The sequence below is a fragment of the Panthera leo genome, chromosome D4 (genome assembly GCF_018350215.1).
Source record: "Panthera leo isolate Ple1 chromosome D4, P.leo_Ple1_pat1.1, whole genome shotgun sequence".
Taxonomy (NCBI): domain Eukaryota; kingdom Metazoa; phylum Chordata; class Mammalia; order Carnivora; family Felidae; genus Panthera; species Panthera leo.
This window is the reverse complement of record NC_056691.1, coordinates 41,544,713-41,561,450: the sequence shown is the minus strand read 5'-3', so window position 1 is coordinate 41,561,450 and position 16,738 is coordinate 41,544,713. Positions and strand designations below refer to the sequence as shown.

At 37.9% G+C, this 16,738-nt stretch overlaps 1 protein-coding gene across 13 annotated transcripts in view; it reads left to right on the top strand.

Annotated features, from left to right (window-relative positions):
- Positions 1-16,738, top strand: part of BNC2 (basonuclin 2) — a 428,281-nt gene that overhangs the window by 127,666 nt on the left and 283,877 nt on the right. For 12 of the 13 annotated variants that reach the window (XM_042912986.1, XM_042912984.1, XM_042912982.1 and 9 more), the window contains exon 2: positions 12,394-12,594. The exons of the other annotated variant lie outside the window; for it this stretch is intronic. In XM_042912986.1, the coding sequence (XP_042768920.1) occupies positions 12,394-12,594 (201 nt within the window). The remainder of the gene's footprint in view (positions 1-12,393; positions 12,595-16,738) is intronic. 13 annotated transcript variants of the gene reach the window in all.

The following is a 16,738-nucleotide window of genomic DNA, read 5'->3' as shown; positions in this document are numbered from 1 at the left end:
GTTTCCACCAATTTTTATTTTCCTGAGCCGTCTCCAAGGTTGGTAAGATTAGATAAAACTATATAGAAGAGAATGGAGAGGGGAGGATAGGGTTGGGTTGTGTTCTCTGTGTAAATTCAATCACCAAGACTCTTTTCAGGGCACGGAATTTATGTCTCTTCTCACCCAGGAGACCTGTGCTTCCTTCTAATGGTACACTTCAGAGAGCTGGATATTTCCATTCCCCCACTCAGGTAGTGTGCTAGTTTTCTCATTCAGGTACAATTTCTAGTGAAATAGTAGTTTATAAGTATTCAGAAGTTAGTTTATTGACTCTTATTGCACTTCTGAGCACCTAATAAATAATTTATTAGTCTGATGGATATGTGGCTACCTAACTATGGGGCATGAAATATGCACTGTTTTTCTAATACACTGTAGGGAGACCTGTTTATAAAGTATTTAGTATTGGTTTTATAATGCACCGTTGACAACAGGAGACCACAAAGCTCAAAGATCAATCTCATTTTGGCCCACAGTATTAATGCTGCTTTATAAAGCTTTATGACAGGTCACTTAGACAGTGGTCCTCACAGAGAGGACTCTGTTAGGTAGGCAGGCTGTAGTGGTTGCCAGCGCAGCAGATGAATGTCTTTGTCCGAGTCCCTGAGGTGACTGTTTGGCGATTGCTGATGTTGGCCAGGTGATGGAACTCATCATTTCCCTGCTCTCTAGAGAGATCCTGGACTCAGAGTGCCCAGTTCTGCTAATGCAGCCCTCACTAATTGTGCAGAGGGTTGGTGTGACTTTAGACCACAATTGCAGTCTTGGAGATAAGAACCAGGCAGTAAGTAGTGGAGCTTAGCTCTCCTCAGCTTTGTCTCATTTGTTAATGAAGTGACTTTCTTCCACATCTCCTGCTCCTTCATGCAAATCACATATGTGACATAGCATAAAGATTTTCAATTTTTGTTTGCTTTGGGAAATTTCATTAGCAGTACATGTATAGACATTTAAAAAACACTACATAGTAAACACCTAGAATCAAGGGACAGCTAAGTAAAGTGTCAAGTCAATTCTCAGTGTTCTTCTTTATAAGAATTCTGTGCTAAAGGAATGCCTTATAAGGGCAGTGATTTACAATGTACTGTTGCCTATTAGGGTGTTTGTTTTGGAGCAAGGCATTTACCAGTTTTGAATTAAGAACTCCTTCCTGGGGGCACCTGGGTGGCCTAGTCAGTTAAGGGTAGGACTTCCGCTCAGGTCATGATGTTACGGTTTGTGGGTTTGAGCCCCACATTGGGCTCTGTGCTGACAGTTCAGAGTCTGGAGCCTGCTTCAGATTCTGTGTCTCCCTCTCACTCTGCCCCTCCTCTGCTCATACTTTGTGTGTGTGTCTCTCTCTGTCAAAAGTAAATATTTAAAAAAAAAACCACAAAACTCCTTTCTGGTTCTAAGTATTCTGCTTCCCAAAGTGGGAAGTCTGAACTACACTTCTTGAATCCAGTCTGCTTGCTTGTAGTTTCTCGAGATTTTTCGGGAACCAAGGCTTGAGTCCCTTTTGCTGTTTGCCATTTCTTTTATTCATTTCTCATTGATTCACTTTCATTTTATCCTCTCCAATTGGACCAAACTCTTTCTACCTTCTGGTCTTTTATTTATCCTGTCAGTGTTTTCTGTGATGATCACTTCTTTTGTGCAGATGTCATTTATTGAGCATTTACTGTGTGTTAAGCATTCTGTTAGGCCCTGGATTACCAAAGGTAGATAAAACTCTTTACGTTTCAACAAATGTAGAATTTAGTTGGGGAGATGGGTAGTAGATTGGTTATCTGACATGAGCACTCTCAATACATATATTTTTTAACCACAGGATTTTTTTTTATATCTCTTACCTTTGGTTTCTGAAAAAAAAAATTTCCCTCTCCCTTCAGGGGCACCCTTTTTATTTATAGTCTTGATCATATTCTCTCCTAGGACCCTTTTATATCATTTTCCCTCTGGCTTAGATCTTCAATATCCTTTTCTCCACTGGCTTTGTCCCCTTTGCCTATGATGCACTCTTTTTTCCCCCCTGTAATGAGTAACAAACCGTCAACACACTAACACAGCTTCTCCCAGGCCCTGCAAACTTTTCAGACCACCTTTTTCTTACTTTACCTGCTTGCATTGCAGAATTGCTCCAGAATGTTTTACCTTTTCTGCGTCCTTGTCTTTATAATTTGCTTACTTCTTAACTCATTTACGATCCAGATTCTGTAACTTTCATACCAATTTGTGCATTAAGAGCTCTTTCTTGGGACACAAAATATAATTATAAAATATTACAACCACAAATATATCAAGAAGAATGGTATAATGAACACCCATTTGCCCAGGCAGAAGAACCTAACATGTAAAAATACATGTGAAGCCCCGGGTTACCATATCCTTTCTCCAATACCTACCCCCACATTCCAGCATTATTCTGATTTTGGTATTTATCATCCCCACCCATTGTGTTTTAAACACTCTTACTGTATTTACTACTACTTACTACTGTGCTTCGTTTCACTATACTCTAAATATAGCATTGTTTTTTTAAAAATCTGACCATCCTTTAAACTCCAGCTTCTTGTCATTCAGAACATTGGGCAGTCACAGTGCCCTTGTTAATGCTCCTTCTGTCTTCTTCCACAATAACCATAGGTGTCCCCCAAAATGCTGACCTTGGCCTTGGTTTACCTTTTGTGTTGCTTCTCTGTAGATGTCTCCAGATCTGACAACTCTAGCGTCAGTCTGTTTTCTGAACATTTCTAGTTGCCTTGTCATTAGTTTGATCTCCTGTTTCCCCACACAGAGCTCTAACTCAGCTTTCTACAAACTAGATTATCCCCATTTCTTTTGATTCTGCTACCATTTCCCATGCACAGAATATTGTAGCTTTAGTGTCATCTTTGTTCTCATTTGTTACCAACATTTTATCAGTCATTCTTGTCCCCTGGGTTTTATCTCCACATTGTATCTGCTCTTTTTTTTTTTCCTGGCTCTAATGCCTGTAATCATTTTACCCAGATTATTATAATAGCTTCCTAATTGGTGTCTTTGCTTCTGTCTTTTCACACTTCAGTCTGTCTGTCATGCTGTTGCCAGATAAATCTTCTTAGTGTATACAGTAATGATCATACCGTGCCGCTGTTGAGAAGCTTTCAGCAGTTTTGACTGTTGGTGGATAACAGGATAAATAGCAACTCTTTACAGTGGAGTATAAGACCCTTCCAGTAATAATAGTTCCTATTGACCAGTCTGTCCCTTTCATTCATCATTGCTCTACACAAATCCTACCTTATCTTCAAGGCAAATTAGATCACTTCTCTAGGAATATTATTGGTTCTTCAATTCCAGCACAAATACTGCTTCTGCTTAGAAACTTTCTTTTACCACACCAGCTGGAAGGAATCTCCTTTTTCAAGTCATCTAGGATTCTGCTGCTGCTTCTCTTATCACATTCTGTTTTATTAAGGTTGTTTTTGTACATGGCTTATCTTCTGTACTAGATTGTAAACTTCATGTGAGCAAGGACTATGCCTTAACTTTCATGTTCCCTACACCTTCCTCTACTTGGCAAGTAGGGCTTTGATCAGTATTCTCTAGCAGTGACTAAAAATGTTTCAAATGACCTTCTTTATAATAAATGAAGAAAAAGGAGCAAGAAACTGAGCTATTGAGGGCAAAAGTGTATCCTTTATCAATTAGCAAATTATTCACGTGTTCCCACTTTGTTGCTTCCATTCTCCCCAGGGTTTGTTTATTTAACGGTTGGCTGCTGTCAGCCTTGGACACTAAAAACACTTAAAATGTGTTTGGGTAGTCAGAGGAGTATGCTATATTTGCAATTAAAAACAAACAAACAAACAAACCTGTCTTGATACACTCTGTGCCTCCAAGTAATACTATTTTGCAGGGTACATGTAATTTCCTTCCCAGTCTCAACAGGTACACTTTGTGCTCACCCCAAATTACCTATCCCCAAATAGTCATAATTACAGATCATAGGACAATCTCAAAGAGCAAAACTGGCAAGCATAATTCACGACACCGTGTTGTATATGATGTTCTTTTCTGTTTAAGCCATTTGGATATACTCACATTCTTGTACTGCCTAGTTAAGGTATCTCTCACCGAATTCTTTCTTCCACCCTTTTACTGCCTTTCACGTGTATCCTCATTCTGAAACTCAGATATTTACTTGATTCTTAATGCTTCTTACCTCTGAAGAAACTGTTGCAAACAGTACATTTAATGGCAGTTATTTGATTAATTTTTGATTGTGATAAATTACCTGATGGCTTTAGTCTCTTTTTTTTCTCCCATGGCGTTTTTTTTCTTTCTTTTCTTTCTTTCCTATAGTTTTAATCTATTATTATTATTTTTGATAGTAGTGCCATTAACAGTAGCAGTAGTAAACTTTAAGAAGTGAAATATGCATTCAGAAAAGTGTACAAATCATAAGTGTATATAGCTTGATGGATTTTTACCAAGTGACCATACCCAGAACCACCAAGTAGAGATACAGAATATTACCTGTACCTTAGAAGCTTTCGTTGTGCCTCTTGGCAACCACTACTCCCCACCGAAGATCAGTTCTATTCAGACTTAAGATCCTGTTCCTATTTTTAACGTGCTCTACTGAGTTTCTGACATCTTCTGGGTTTCTTAATTTGGAAACCATTTCCAGGTTCACTCAAATTTATTTCAACATGTTTCTATTTAAATATGTACGGATATAACATAGTCTGTTGTTTTACAAAGATTTTGGAACTTCAGGTGTATTGGTATTGCACTTTTTAAATTTGTTTTCTAGGTTTGTGAATTTCATGTCAGTGGGTACCATCAATAGAGTTGCTTTATTTCTATGATAACTCTAAAAAGCAGTGTTGGATTTCCTGGGTATCTTTGAGACTCAATCTTCCTTCCTGACAGTAATTTAAACTATTATTAGGACATCTTCAGTGGGGCTGCAAGCTTCTCTGTCCACAGACTTTAGAAGGAAGTAAATAAATTAATACTATCTTTACATTCCTTGCAACTTCTCATGGTGATATAGAAGTAATACTCCACTAGATGCTCCCCGGCCTGTTTTTTAATACTCATTTAAGGAAACACATCACTGTTTCTTTCCTCTAGGATATTTTCTCATAAAACATTGACTTTAGCTTATGGTGGAAAGAAGCCACTGTCAGTTTGACCTGACAGAAAATGTATGAAGTTACTTTTTTGTTTTGAAACCAAAACAGGATAGGTAAAATGTTTGATCTTTTGGAAGTTTAAGATTTGTGCTTACCTCAAAATGCTTTTGCATTTGCAAATGTCTCGATTGTAAGTACTTATCATTTCCCTAATATTTTATAAACTACTTCATCTACCACACCCTACCCAAATCTTTTAATTTTTAAATTTTTCACAGTGTATCAAGGGATTATGGCGTTCAGATATATACTTGATGTATTTTTCTGAAACTGAGCCCCTGATTAGGCTGTCAGCAGATGCTATATCACATTGATTGCTCTAGTTGGTACAGAGACAAGTGTCAACCAGAGCAGTTTCTCCCTTCTGCAAGAATAATAATAATAATAATAATAATAATAATAATAAAAAGATGCAGCTTTTAGGTGTTGTTTGCTTATAGGGAATATTTATGCCACTGTTTAAAGTGATTTAAATTTTGTTCATATTTATATTTTTCTTAGGCGTGCTTTCCTTTCTTGGTCTGAGGTCACATAATGATGTTTTCAGTTCACAAGCTTTCTCCCTCAGTGTAAATGATCAATTTTCTTTTTGGTACGGCACTTATTATTATTATTTCTTGTCACATGCTCTGATGTGGTATTCCTGTGAGTAAACACCAGAGCATTTAGCACCCACAATGCTTTGGCCAAAAACAAACCAAAAACCAAAGGCATGACTGCATGTCTTACTTACAATTTGGACCATGATCTTGTCCCCTGAAATCTTCAGGCTATTCTGGCTGAGTTTCCTATATGTTGAAATGCCCAGCCAAGGCTGCCAGGAGCCATCTGGAGAAGGTGTAACTGTAAACACGAAGTAACATGTACAGTTTTAAAGCAGACTCTTCATAGGGGAGAGAAGAGACTGAGACTGGTCATCAGAGATAACAATACTTTTCTTCCTTCATCAGAATCTTTACAGATCCTTAACTGTATTTTGAACTAGTTAATGCATGAACTTATGTCCTTAGTTTTTAAGAGCATAAGCAATAGAATAGATATCTCCAAACAGGAAGACTTATAGAACATATAAGTGGATACTAGGTTAGATTCAGTAGTTGGCGTGTGTGATCATCTTTTTAACCTGTATTAAAGACTGCTACCTTAGCATGAAGGCATACTAGCCTTCATGTTTGGCTAGATCATCTAATAATTTGAAACATGAATGAAAACTGTTAACTTCTAAGGAAGAAAAGTTTTCCAGTTTTCTTAAAATTTAAATACCAGGATCCATGTAGTGTATTCCAGAAGTTTTTTTCATGATCATTAGATTATACTGCTGTAGAATACTTGGCTGTTGAAAGAGAGGTGTTTTACCCTTTACAAGGCTACTAATGGAAGGAGTGTAGGAACCAGTGGAGAGTACAGGGATGTAGGTGTAAATGATATGTGAGTCCTAATTGTGAAGAAGGACACCTTAATGTATATAAGAACTCTACTTGAAGAGGTACTCCTTAATTTCTCTTCTTTCCTTTCCCCCAACATGTAGGCACAGCAGGGTAATATTTCATTGTTCTGTGTGGGGTTTTTTTTGGTGGGGGGAGGTGAACTTTTCACTGTCCTCCCATCAAATTACATATCTGACTCAAGGGAAAAGAGGCAGTTTCGATTATGATATAATTATTCACAAAAGGAAAGCCTCAGTTGGAATTATTGTTAGTTTTACTTTTTCTCTATTCTTTTTAGCAAGTTAAAAAATTTGATCCCTTCACCTAGAAAATGAAACTTTACACGATAAAGTAGGGATGGCAGGTTTCACAAGGCAGAAAGGTTGCTGTCAACTTTTTTCCTTAGGAATATGGAAATTTGGGTGGATTATCTGTTCAGAGGAGGTTTCCTTTATTAATTCTTTTTCCTTTTTTCACTTAAGACATCTGTTAACATTTCACACAGCCCAACAGATGTTGCAAAGCAAGTCCCATACTTTGTTCTCAAGAAAAATGACATTTCCTCAATTGGTTCCCCCCACCTCTGTGACTGGGCCCAGCCTGCTCTTTCTGCATAATTTGCATGTATTAAGTTATATTCCTTAATGCCATACGAATTTGTAGCTTCGGCATTATTTTTATATGGGTAAAGTCTGATTTGATCAGAAACTAGTTTACATGTTGCTTTAGAGTTAAGAGAGGCCATACATAACTTAAAAAAGTTTCCTTTGAGAATGGCAACCTAATTCCACATATAGGATCGGATAGCCAGTTAATAAAATATTTTTTATATAAAGTAAATGAACTACAAAAGCTGGAGTTGTTTTGCCATAAGGAAGTGCTGATTGTCATGCGATGTGGAGCGTCATTTTTATTATTTTGGCAAGAACAGGGACAGTTTTGTCTTGACAAGCCATTAGATGAATACCAGCATGTGTCACATGAAAAACCACTGATCTTTAACCCAGCTCTGTACTTAACCAAGCCTTGAAAATGAATAGTGAATAAAAGAAGAGCAAAGGCCAGTTTACTGTCATTACAGATTACAGAATCTGTTAACAGCTGCTGAACGGAACCCAGGGAATTACAGGTATTGTTCCGTGAACCAGCAGAAGTCCTAGAGATGCATGTTATACTGTGTATATAAATTATATACATTTATTTGATATTTGCTCAGGATTTACATTGCTGGGAACATAACTAGAAAAAATGAAAATCCTTGAGTACTTTCTCAGTATACTAAATGCATGCCTGTATCACAAAACCATATATATTTACATATAGCTGTCTCAGTGAGGTTTCCCTGTCCCCCAGTTATAGAACTTATTTTAATAAAGCAATGTGCTTTTAAGAAATCATCAGTAAGTATTAAGAAATAAAGAAAATATCCCCACACCAAGAAAAAAAAAAGACCCAGAAACATACATGCAAAGCAAAATCCTTTGTTCATTTGTTTCTTCAAGTGTTCATTGTGGCTGATACATTTTTTTTAATAGAGGGAAGAACTTAAATCTACCTCAGTACCCAAATATTGAAAAGATCAGTAACATTTTAAACAGTCAGTTGTGGGAATTATTGCTTACAGAGCTAACAAGAAAGAACACACTTTCTTACTCTGCTGGTGGAATTGCATTGTGCCTCCCTATAGTCTTGTTATCCCATACTAACTGAAATGCAAATTCTTTGCAACTAATTGGATCTCATTGAGGGTACATGCACAGTATGTAGTTATATGCAAAAAGGTTTTAAAAAATACAATCTCTGTAATTACAACTTTTAATTACTATCTAAAACATTGGCATCTATAGTATAGGTTTAGAATAGATGTGTGTCTAACTTTTTACAGATTACTCAAAAACGTGATCTATGAAATGCTTAATAAGGTACCAGCTCAAAAATTAGAGGAAAAATGTTTACAGCAACCTATAAACTGGATTTTAATAAGGTCCTGTGAAAATAAGGACTTTTGTTTTGAAGTTTAGAATTTAGTGTCTTAGAGCCAGTACACTAAAGTCATGTTAATAGTGTAATCCTTTTCTTGGAACATTTTAAATGTTAAAACAACATAAACATCAGAAATCACTTCTAAAAATTGTCGTCTTTTTGTTTTTTCCTTCGGTTCTCCAGTCTGTTTTAACATTGTAAACTGCATTGAGTTTCTTCCTTTTTGCAAGTGTGTATCTGCTATGTTATGTTGTTTGGTGGAGATGTCCACATTTAGACCTAGTTGGTGTATTCTTAAGTTCCACGCTCCATCTCTCATGATCAGTAAATGTGGGAAAGCCAGCTCATAGCCTTTAGTATTTGTAGTTCTTTAACCGGAAATACATGGAATCAGGGCAATAAAAAGCAATTATTGTGGAAATGATGCCTACCTCCACCCCCAGCCTTAAATTAACTTTAATACAAATGATTCCAGACAGCTATTCCATAACCTACAGACTATATAGCCAATGAGCAAACTCAAAAGTCCTCTTTGTGCCCTGCAGGTTTATTTTTTGTACCTGTGCCCTTCTTGCTAGATAGAAAATTAGCCTAAGATCAAAGACTCCGCATGCCGTGTTTCTGTGTAACAGTGAGTGGCAAGTTCAAATCATGTATTTTGGGGATTTCTAGAGAAGTCTAATATGTATTTTCAAAACTTGATTTAAAAGTTAATATTTGAAACTTAAAATCTGCAAAATACGGCATATATATACGCTTGAGGTTTTGTTTTAGTTTACTCATTTATTGTTAGGTCTTTGGGTTAACTGTTGTCTTTTATTGTAATAAAGCTTGTCCTCTTTGTAAACTAGTCTTACAAACCAGTTAAAATTTTGTTTGCTCTAATCCATTTAGCAGGTGCAGTACTTTATGATAGATTTGTTGTGAAAAATTTTAAACCTTAGAAGGCTATCCTGGTGCTTTTTAGGCTTGTGCCTTGGCAGTAATATGCAGGTCCTAGTTACACTGCAGACCTGTTTCATCTAGAACAACCTCAAACCTTGATATCTGAAAGAGCTCAGTTTGCCTACGCTGGGTAACATTTTGTCAGAAGACTGCTGGCTGGGCAGACCAGATTTGGATGTATTAGCTAGTCAGCCTAATAACCCTGTACAGACTGTATTGATTTTCTAGGAGAGAGTTTATGAACTAAATAAACTTGGGGTTGGTGTCTTAATAAACTGCTTCTCTCAGTCTGTCACATTTAGTTACGGAGCTGTGCAGTTTAGGGGGAAAAAAGGCTAATTCTGTTACAGATTGTTCACAGCAGGGTCTCCAAATTAGCCCTTTGTTTTGTAATGCCACCTTGCTTGGGCTCGCTTTGAGCACATTTCTCAGTTTTGCCCTAATGAGTTGCAACACTGATAATGTGGCTGATGATCTTTCATTGATTTCACTATCACTTGCTTGTCTGGTAATTGATCCGTTGCTGAGCCTCTAGTTAATTATATCGGCTTTGACATGGCCCGGTCCATGGGGAATTTCAAGTCTTGCAGAATAACAGTTTTAATAAAAGAGTCTATTACTGCAGGTGCTTGCTGCTGCATGCCAGTTGATTTTTGTATTGTGTGTGTACGTGCGTGCATGCGTGTGTGTGTGTGTGTGTGTGTGTGTGTGTGTGTGTGTGTGTGTGGTTTGGGGGGGGGGATGATACCTAGGAAAGAAGAGGACTATAGGACTGAAAGAAATAAGAGGTGGGGGCTGGAAGAAGAGGAAGAGGGAGTGAAGGAGAGAGGAAGGAAGGAGGGGGAGTGAGAGGGGGAGAGCCGGAGAGCAAGAGGCAGACGAGAGAGAACACGCAGGCAAAGCGATACAACAGAGCCTGAGAGGAGCGAGGAGGAAGCTTGCTATTGACAGTGTCCTTAAGCCTCCCACAAATAACAGCCATTAGTGGGAAGGTCAGGAGCTGAGCAGGCAGCTTGACTGAGGCACTGAGTGCCACTTCAGAAATCAAGAGGCTAGCAAATTTTAGAGGGAGTTTAAGTGGGTAATAGCTAGCTGTAAAGGTACAGTCACTGTTGACAATTGACTCATAGGGGCTTTTCCTGCCCTCCCCCCTCAAGAATATTTTTATTGACCACAGGTGGACTTCATATATTTTAAGGCAACAATTCTTTGGGTTCTTGTTTGTTTCTTCTCAGATATTGAATTTGCTGCTTTTGAGACTTTTTTGTGCTTAATGGTGGTGAACCGGAGGGAAGTTTAACAGAAAAGCTTTCAGGAGATGTCGGTTCTAGAGGGGAAGGCACATTTGTGTCAACATAGTGTACGTTTTCTCATCTTTTCTCATTGTCCACTAATGACACAGAGCTGCCATTGAAGCTCTTTTCTGTTTCTTTTGTTGTTTCAGAGAGTAAGGTTTATTGTTATTCTTGAGTTAAGAAGGAGCAAGGAGAGTGGTACATTTGTCCTCGATATTTGTAGGTGGTTGAAGATTAATGTTCCTTACATTTTAAGTTTAGGAAGGATGGCTTTTTCCTGCTGACTACTTTTATGAGATGACATGAATTTAGCTTTCCATTTTGAAGTTACTGTTTATGTACTGTGCATTTTCTTCAGTTCCGCTTTTCCATAAATAATCTAGATAAACACTATCTAATAAATAGATGTTTTAAAACTGGTTTAATTAAAAATACAACATGCTACTCAGGTTATATTTCATCAAGCATGCATTGCAGAATTTTCTATAGAGATCTTGAATGAAAAATGGAATATTTATATTCATTACTTTTTTCCTGAAATAGGACAGGCTTTTTTCTTCATCTTTTTCTTTTTTATGATTTGAAAGGATATTGTAGATGCTTCATCCAGGAACTTTAACAAAGGCTTTTTTTGTTTGTGAGCTTTAAGAAAACGTACCCTTTTTTCCTTGCCATTCTATTTCTTATTAACATCCAATTTAGTAATTAATGATCAGAGGAACTGGATATTAAATAGTATGTATTTATTTTGCAAATGTTTACTGTACATCTTCTATGTTCAAAAAACTGCTAGGTTTATTTATTTACTTTTCAGAGTGGAAGGTCAAGTTTCTATGTACATTATTTTCTCTGGGAGTTTATATGTGGTTATAAATAGCCCAGCATATACTATAGGACTTTTAGGAGCTAACATTTAGGCAACAACTGTGCCAACTTAACATTCTCTTACTACTGAATATTTTTCTTTATTCCAGTATAATTAGAAAAAAACAATGTTTAAGCAGAGCAGTTTGCAAACGTTAAAGTAAAGTCTGATGTCAGGTCTTGCATGTTATACCCAAAAGCACTGTTGGGAAAATCTCCCTGGGAAGGGCCTCAGCTTCTCCTCACACCGTGTGCCATCCCTGATCATGGTGCTGCTTGGAGTGTGCCTAAGTGTGTATCTGTGTGTTTGGAGAGGGGTTAGTGCAGAGTGTCATTTGGTGCCTGACAGTGGAACAGTGCAGTTGACTCTTAGCTCTGCTATCCAATGACATGCAGTGGCTGAGAGTTTGAAGCTGATGGTTGGGTCTCCAGTGCTGCCTGCACACCTGACAGGCAGCTGTTAAACCGAGCAAAGGCAAGCTCGGGGAGTCACAATCTATGCATAAATGATAGGGGTATCTGTGCAGAAGGTGCGAAAGAAGCACTGACCCCCTCCTTCCCCCAAAACTCCCCCTTCCCAAATGAAATGCACAGTTCAGCCAGCTTCTTAACTACACTACACTCCTGCTACTGGCTGCCAAGAGGCTCAAAAAATCCACCTTCACTTTTCAGTCAGAAGAGGCAGAAGTGGATGTGAGAGAAAGAGAGACACAGAGAGACAGAGAGCCAAAGAGGGCAAGAGACTTGACTTTAAGAGACTCCTGTACTGACAACTCCATGCAGTTCGGAACCAGAACGACTACGGCTGAACCAGGGTTCATGGGGACATGGCAAAACGCTGATACTAACCTCTTATTCAGAATGTCCCAACAGGTAAGTTTCTTTCTTTCTTTCTTTCTTTATTTTTTTTTAAACCTTGAATTGTTATGTGTACTTTTGTTTCTGCTATTTTTCTTTCTAAACGTTTTTAAAAATTTGATCAATCCGCAGTTAGGCTCTGTTTTGTCATAACTGTGGTGTTGGAATGTGCAGGGTTACTTCATGGTTTCCCTGAGGGCTCCTTAAAAGAAAAAGGGGGAAAGGATAGTGAAGTAAAAGAAAGCAAAGGCATTCGTTGCAAAGTTTCACAGTATAGCCTGGGTCATGGGAAGACTTTATTTCTTTGTTTTCTGTTTGAAATTAAAAATAAAAAAAGCCACCACCCAACAAATGTATCTTTCTATCTGTATTAATCACTTCATCAAAGTGTCTGCTGTCTTGGAGTAGGTTCTCCAACCAAACAGCCATAAAATGTAGGGGCCCCTCTGCACAGCTAGACCGACTCCATGGGCTGGAAGCAGCTCGACTCGACCTGCGGAGAGGAGGCTGTGCAGGAATCGCTGCCAGCGCCTGGGGTCGAGGAGGAGGCGGCGGTGTGCGTGGCGGGCCGTGCCGGCCGGTCCCAGTTCCCCTGCACCGGCCGCGGCCGCGCTCCCGCCCGTCCACCTCCACGCTCGCCCCTGCGCTCCCGCCGGCGCCAGCGCCGGCTCGGCTCCCGCACACTCGCCCGTCCGCCCGCCCGCCCGCTGGCCAGCGCACTCACACTCGGGCGCAGCCGCGGCGTCCTCCCCAGAGCCGCTGCTCGGTCCGGGCCGCGCTGCCGGCGGCTGGGTGTGCTGGCTCTGCCCGGAAAGCCGACGTGTTAGTGTGAGGCCGGCGGCAACTGATAATTAATCACCAGAGTCGGCGGCTCGTACCATGCGCTTGGTGATACGCGCCCTGCACACCCGGCTCTTCTTGCACAATTGCTGGCTCTGCGGCTCCGAGGGGGAGCGAGGGTGAGAGGAAGCGAAGGGAAACAACCCAGAAACTTTCATCTTGGACTGTGCTCAAGCGAGGGAGGGAAGTTCCCTGGTGCCTCCCTCCTAGACACGTCTTGCTTTTCAAAAGCCTACACCAAACCCACACAAAGCAAGAGTTAGCATGATAGTGTCATCCACACAGCACGAAACTACTACTGGAAAATGCACTTGGATTTTAAGTAGATGGCAGTTAAGAAATTGGTAATGTTCCACTCATTAAAAAAATATATATTGTAGTTGCTTTCTTTTTCTAAAACCTGTTTTGCTTGCAAGAGTTCATGAGGACTAAATACTTTATTGAGTTAATTAGATTTTTTAAAGCATTGGTAATGAAGGAAAGAAAACAATTTGGTAGGCTATAAACTACTAGAAGTTTAGAGGTACATCTGCAAAAGCCAGTGCTCGGAGCCAGGGTTTTGTAGGATTTAGCTAGCGAACAGTTTTATCATGCCTTTCTAGATAGGATAAATGCATTTGAATAAGGTGTATTTTGACATATCCTGTAGAGGGACCCTGATTACTGCTGATACAGTAAGCTGGGATTTAAATGCAATCAACATAAACCCAATAAGCAACTCTTTATGAGCCATTTCCCATTCTTGCAAGTTAAAAAGTTCATTTCCTCCCAGAGATACTCCTTTTCCTTGTAGAGTGCCTTGAGAGGTATGTTTCTGAGGCACATCCCTGCCTGGGTGGCTCTCTCCGTAGTTGAAACAAGAGTATGTTTTCACTGACTTTAGGAACAAGCAACTTGTGCCGCACTTTAAAAATAAGATGTTACGTTTAGGGTTTTCCTTGAGGTAGGGGAGGTAAAGTGTGTGTGTGTGTGTGTGTGTGTGTGTGTGTGTGTGTGTGTGTGTGTGTGTGTGGTGTGAAGGGAAGATTGGCTTAGATCTCTCTCTAGCTAGAAAAGAGTTAATAAAACCAGATAGAGATAATGATCAATTGATAAATGGCTATTGAACCACATAGATGGTGTTAGATTGCTTCTTTGGCACTAACCCATTTCCAAGTAGATTTGAATCTAAGAAGACTTTAAGTCCTGGAAAACATTTTAGCTAAAAAACAAATAAAAGTAAATTATACAAATGATTGATCAGAATTAGGAAAATAATTTGAAATCACTGAGAGAAAGAAACTTGTACAGCTAAGCTATTATGATGTCTTTGATCCAGTTACTTTGTGGATAAATACACATCTATTTTGTTTCTACCTGTGTACATGTATATGTGTCTGAGCCTCAGTTGACTATATGAAAAGAGTAGAAATATAGGGAGGTAATTTATGCATAATGGAAGCTATATAAAACTATGTAATATACCATTTACTAAACAGAGTAGTAAAATAAAAGGAGAAAAATCAGTTTTAAAAAGTGTGATTTAACTATATATATATGTGTGTGTGTATATATATGCATTTTTATTTTTTGATTTTATCGTAGTTAGTGACTCCCCTCCCCCTCTTTTTTTTTCTGTCATGGTTACTAAATATTTACCCTCCTGTTCATTTTTGGAAAGCATGTAAAGAGTATATGAGTTTACATCTTCGTTTTTTCCTTCAGGATAAAAACATTTGAGTTTGAGTAAATATTATGTGAACTTAAATTCAAACTGTGTAAATCTAAAAAATATATGTGCTTTACATGTTTAATATGTTTATTTTCTGTACCTGTAGTTCGTCAGCAATGCTGATTCAGTGTGTGTGCGTGTGTGTGCACACGCGTGCTTGTGCACGCAGCAAAGACACTTTTCTTGAAATGTTATTTCTTGAAGTTAACAGTTTCAAGGAATACTAGTTTCAATATACACATTAAGCCACCTTTTGTTTTACTAAGGTAAAAGTTGTCCAGTGTAATCAGGTATGCAGAATTCTGAATAAAGAGGTTTTTGTATATTATGATTATTTTAATTTCTAAGAAAAAATTGACTTAACTCATGAAATGAATAGAATTGACTGGATATACTTTTTTTTATTTCGCAGTTTTCTGTAGTGATATAAAAACTATAAGATTCACCTGATAATTTCTTTAAACATTAGAAAAGACTGAGTGGCAGGTTTCAAAACTGAGCTACAGAGAATTAACTACCAATATTATTTAACTAGAGCAAAACTTGTAGTGGGAAATATCTCATGAATACTGAGATTCAATAATCTAGATTTGTGTCTTCTACAGTAAATTAGGAAGTAGGGCTATAAAACTCTTTGTCTTTTGTATGAGCAGAGTTGTATCTGATTATATGTAAATCTGTCAGTCTGTCCAGTACTAACAAAAAGACATCACAAACTGAAGCCAGTTTAGATTTGGTAGAATTAAGTATGTTTCCCTTAAGTTCAAGATATGATAATTTTACCACATTTTCCTGTCTTTCTACATCTTTCCCATGTTTAAGCATGATTTTTTTTAAAAAGGATAATTTTTTTTCCATACAAATATTTGATAACCTTAAAGGGCATGATTCTTGGACTTTCGTAAAGGAAGTTCTTTTTTGAGTTACTTTGATCAGTGACAGGTCGAGAATGACCAGAAACCCTTTGCTCATCTTCTATGTTAATCTCCTAGAGTCTAGAATGTTATTTTGCTCATTTTAACCTCATTAAGTTTTGTTAAAAGCAGAACTAAGGCCTGCTTTTAGAAGTTGTTTTTTTAAATCAGGTTTTAAAAGGTGATTTTTCTATTTCTATAAATATTTTGCGCATTTGAGAGACTATCAAATAAAATTCTTTGTAGCTACTTCAAGGAATGCAATAGTCTAATATATTTTGAAATCTTCCCAGACATGAAACCGTAACAGGTAAATGGCTCCAGCCCATGTTTTACACATTATTAGAGACATTCACCTTTTATTATTGGTGAGGTGTATTTAACCTGTTTCAAATAAAATGTAGATCCCTTAATAAGGTCTCTTTTCAGACACAAGTGAAATACTAAGTTAGAATTATAAATGACTCTGTGCATCATTATGTAGTAATTTAGGATTCACCCAATGATGTAACAAAATTAACAACATAATTTCATTGTGAAACTGTGTCTTATTAAAGAACAACTGTCTGACATTCTCTTAGAGTTGCTTTATTTAACTTCATGCAAATATTATTAGTAGTGACATTTTTCTATTGTGCATTAGATTCTCTCATTAGCATGATGTGTTAGTTATCACCAGAGAAATCATTTCTTA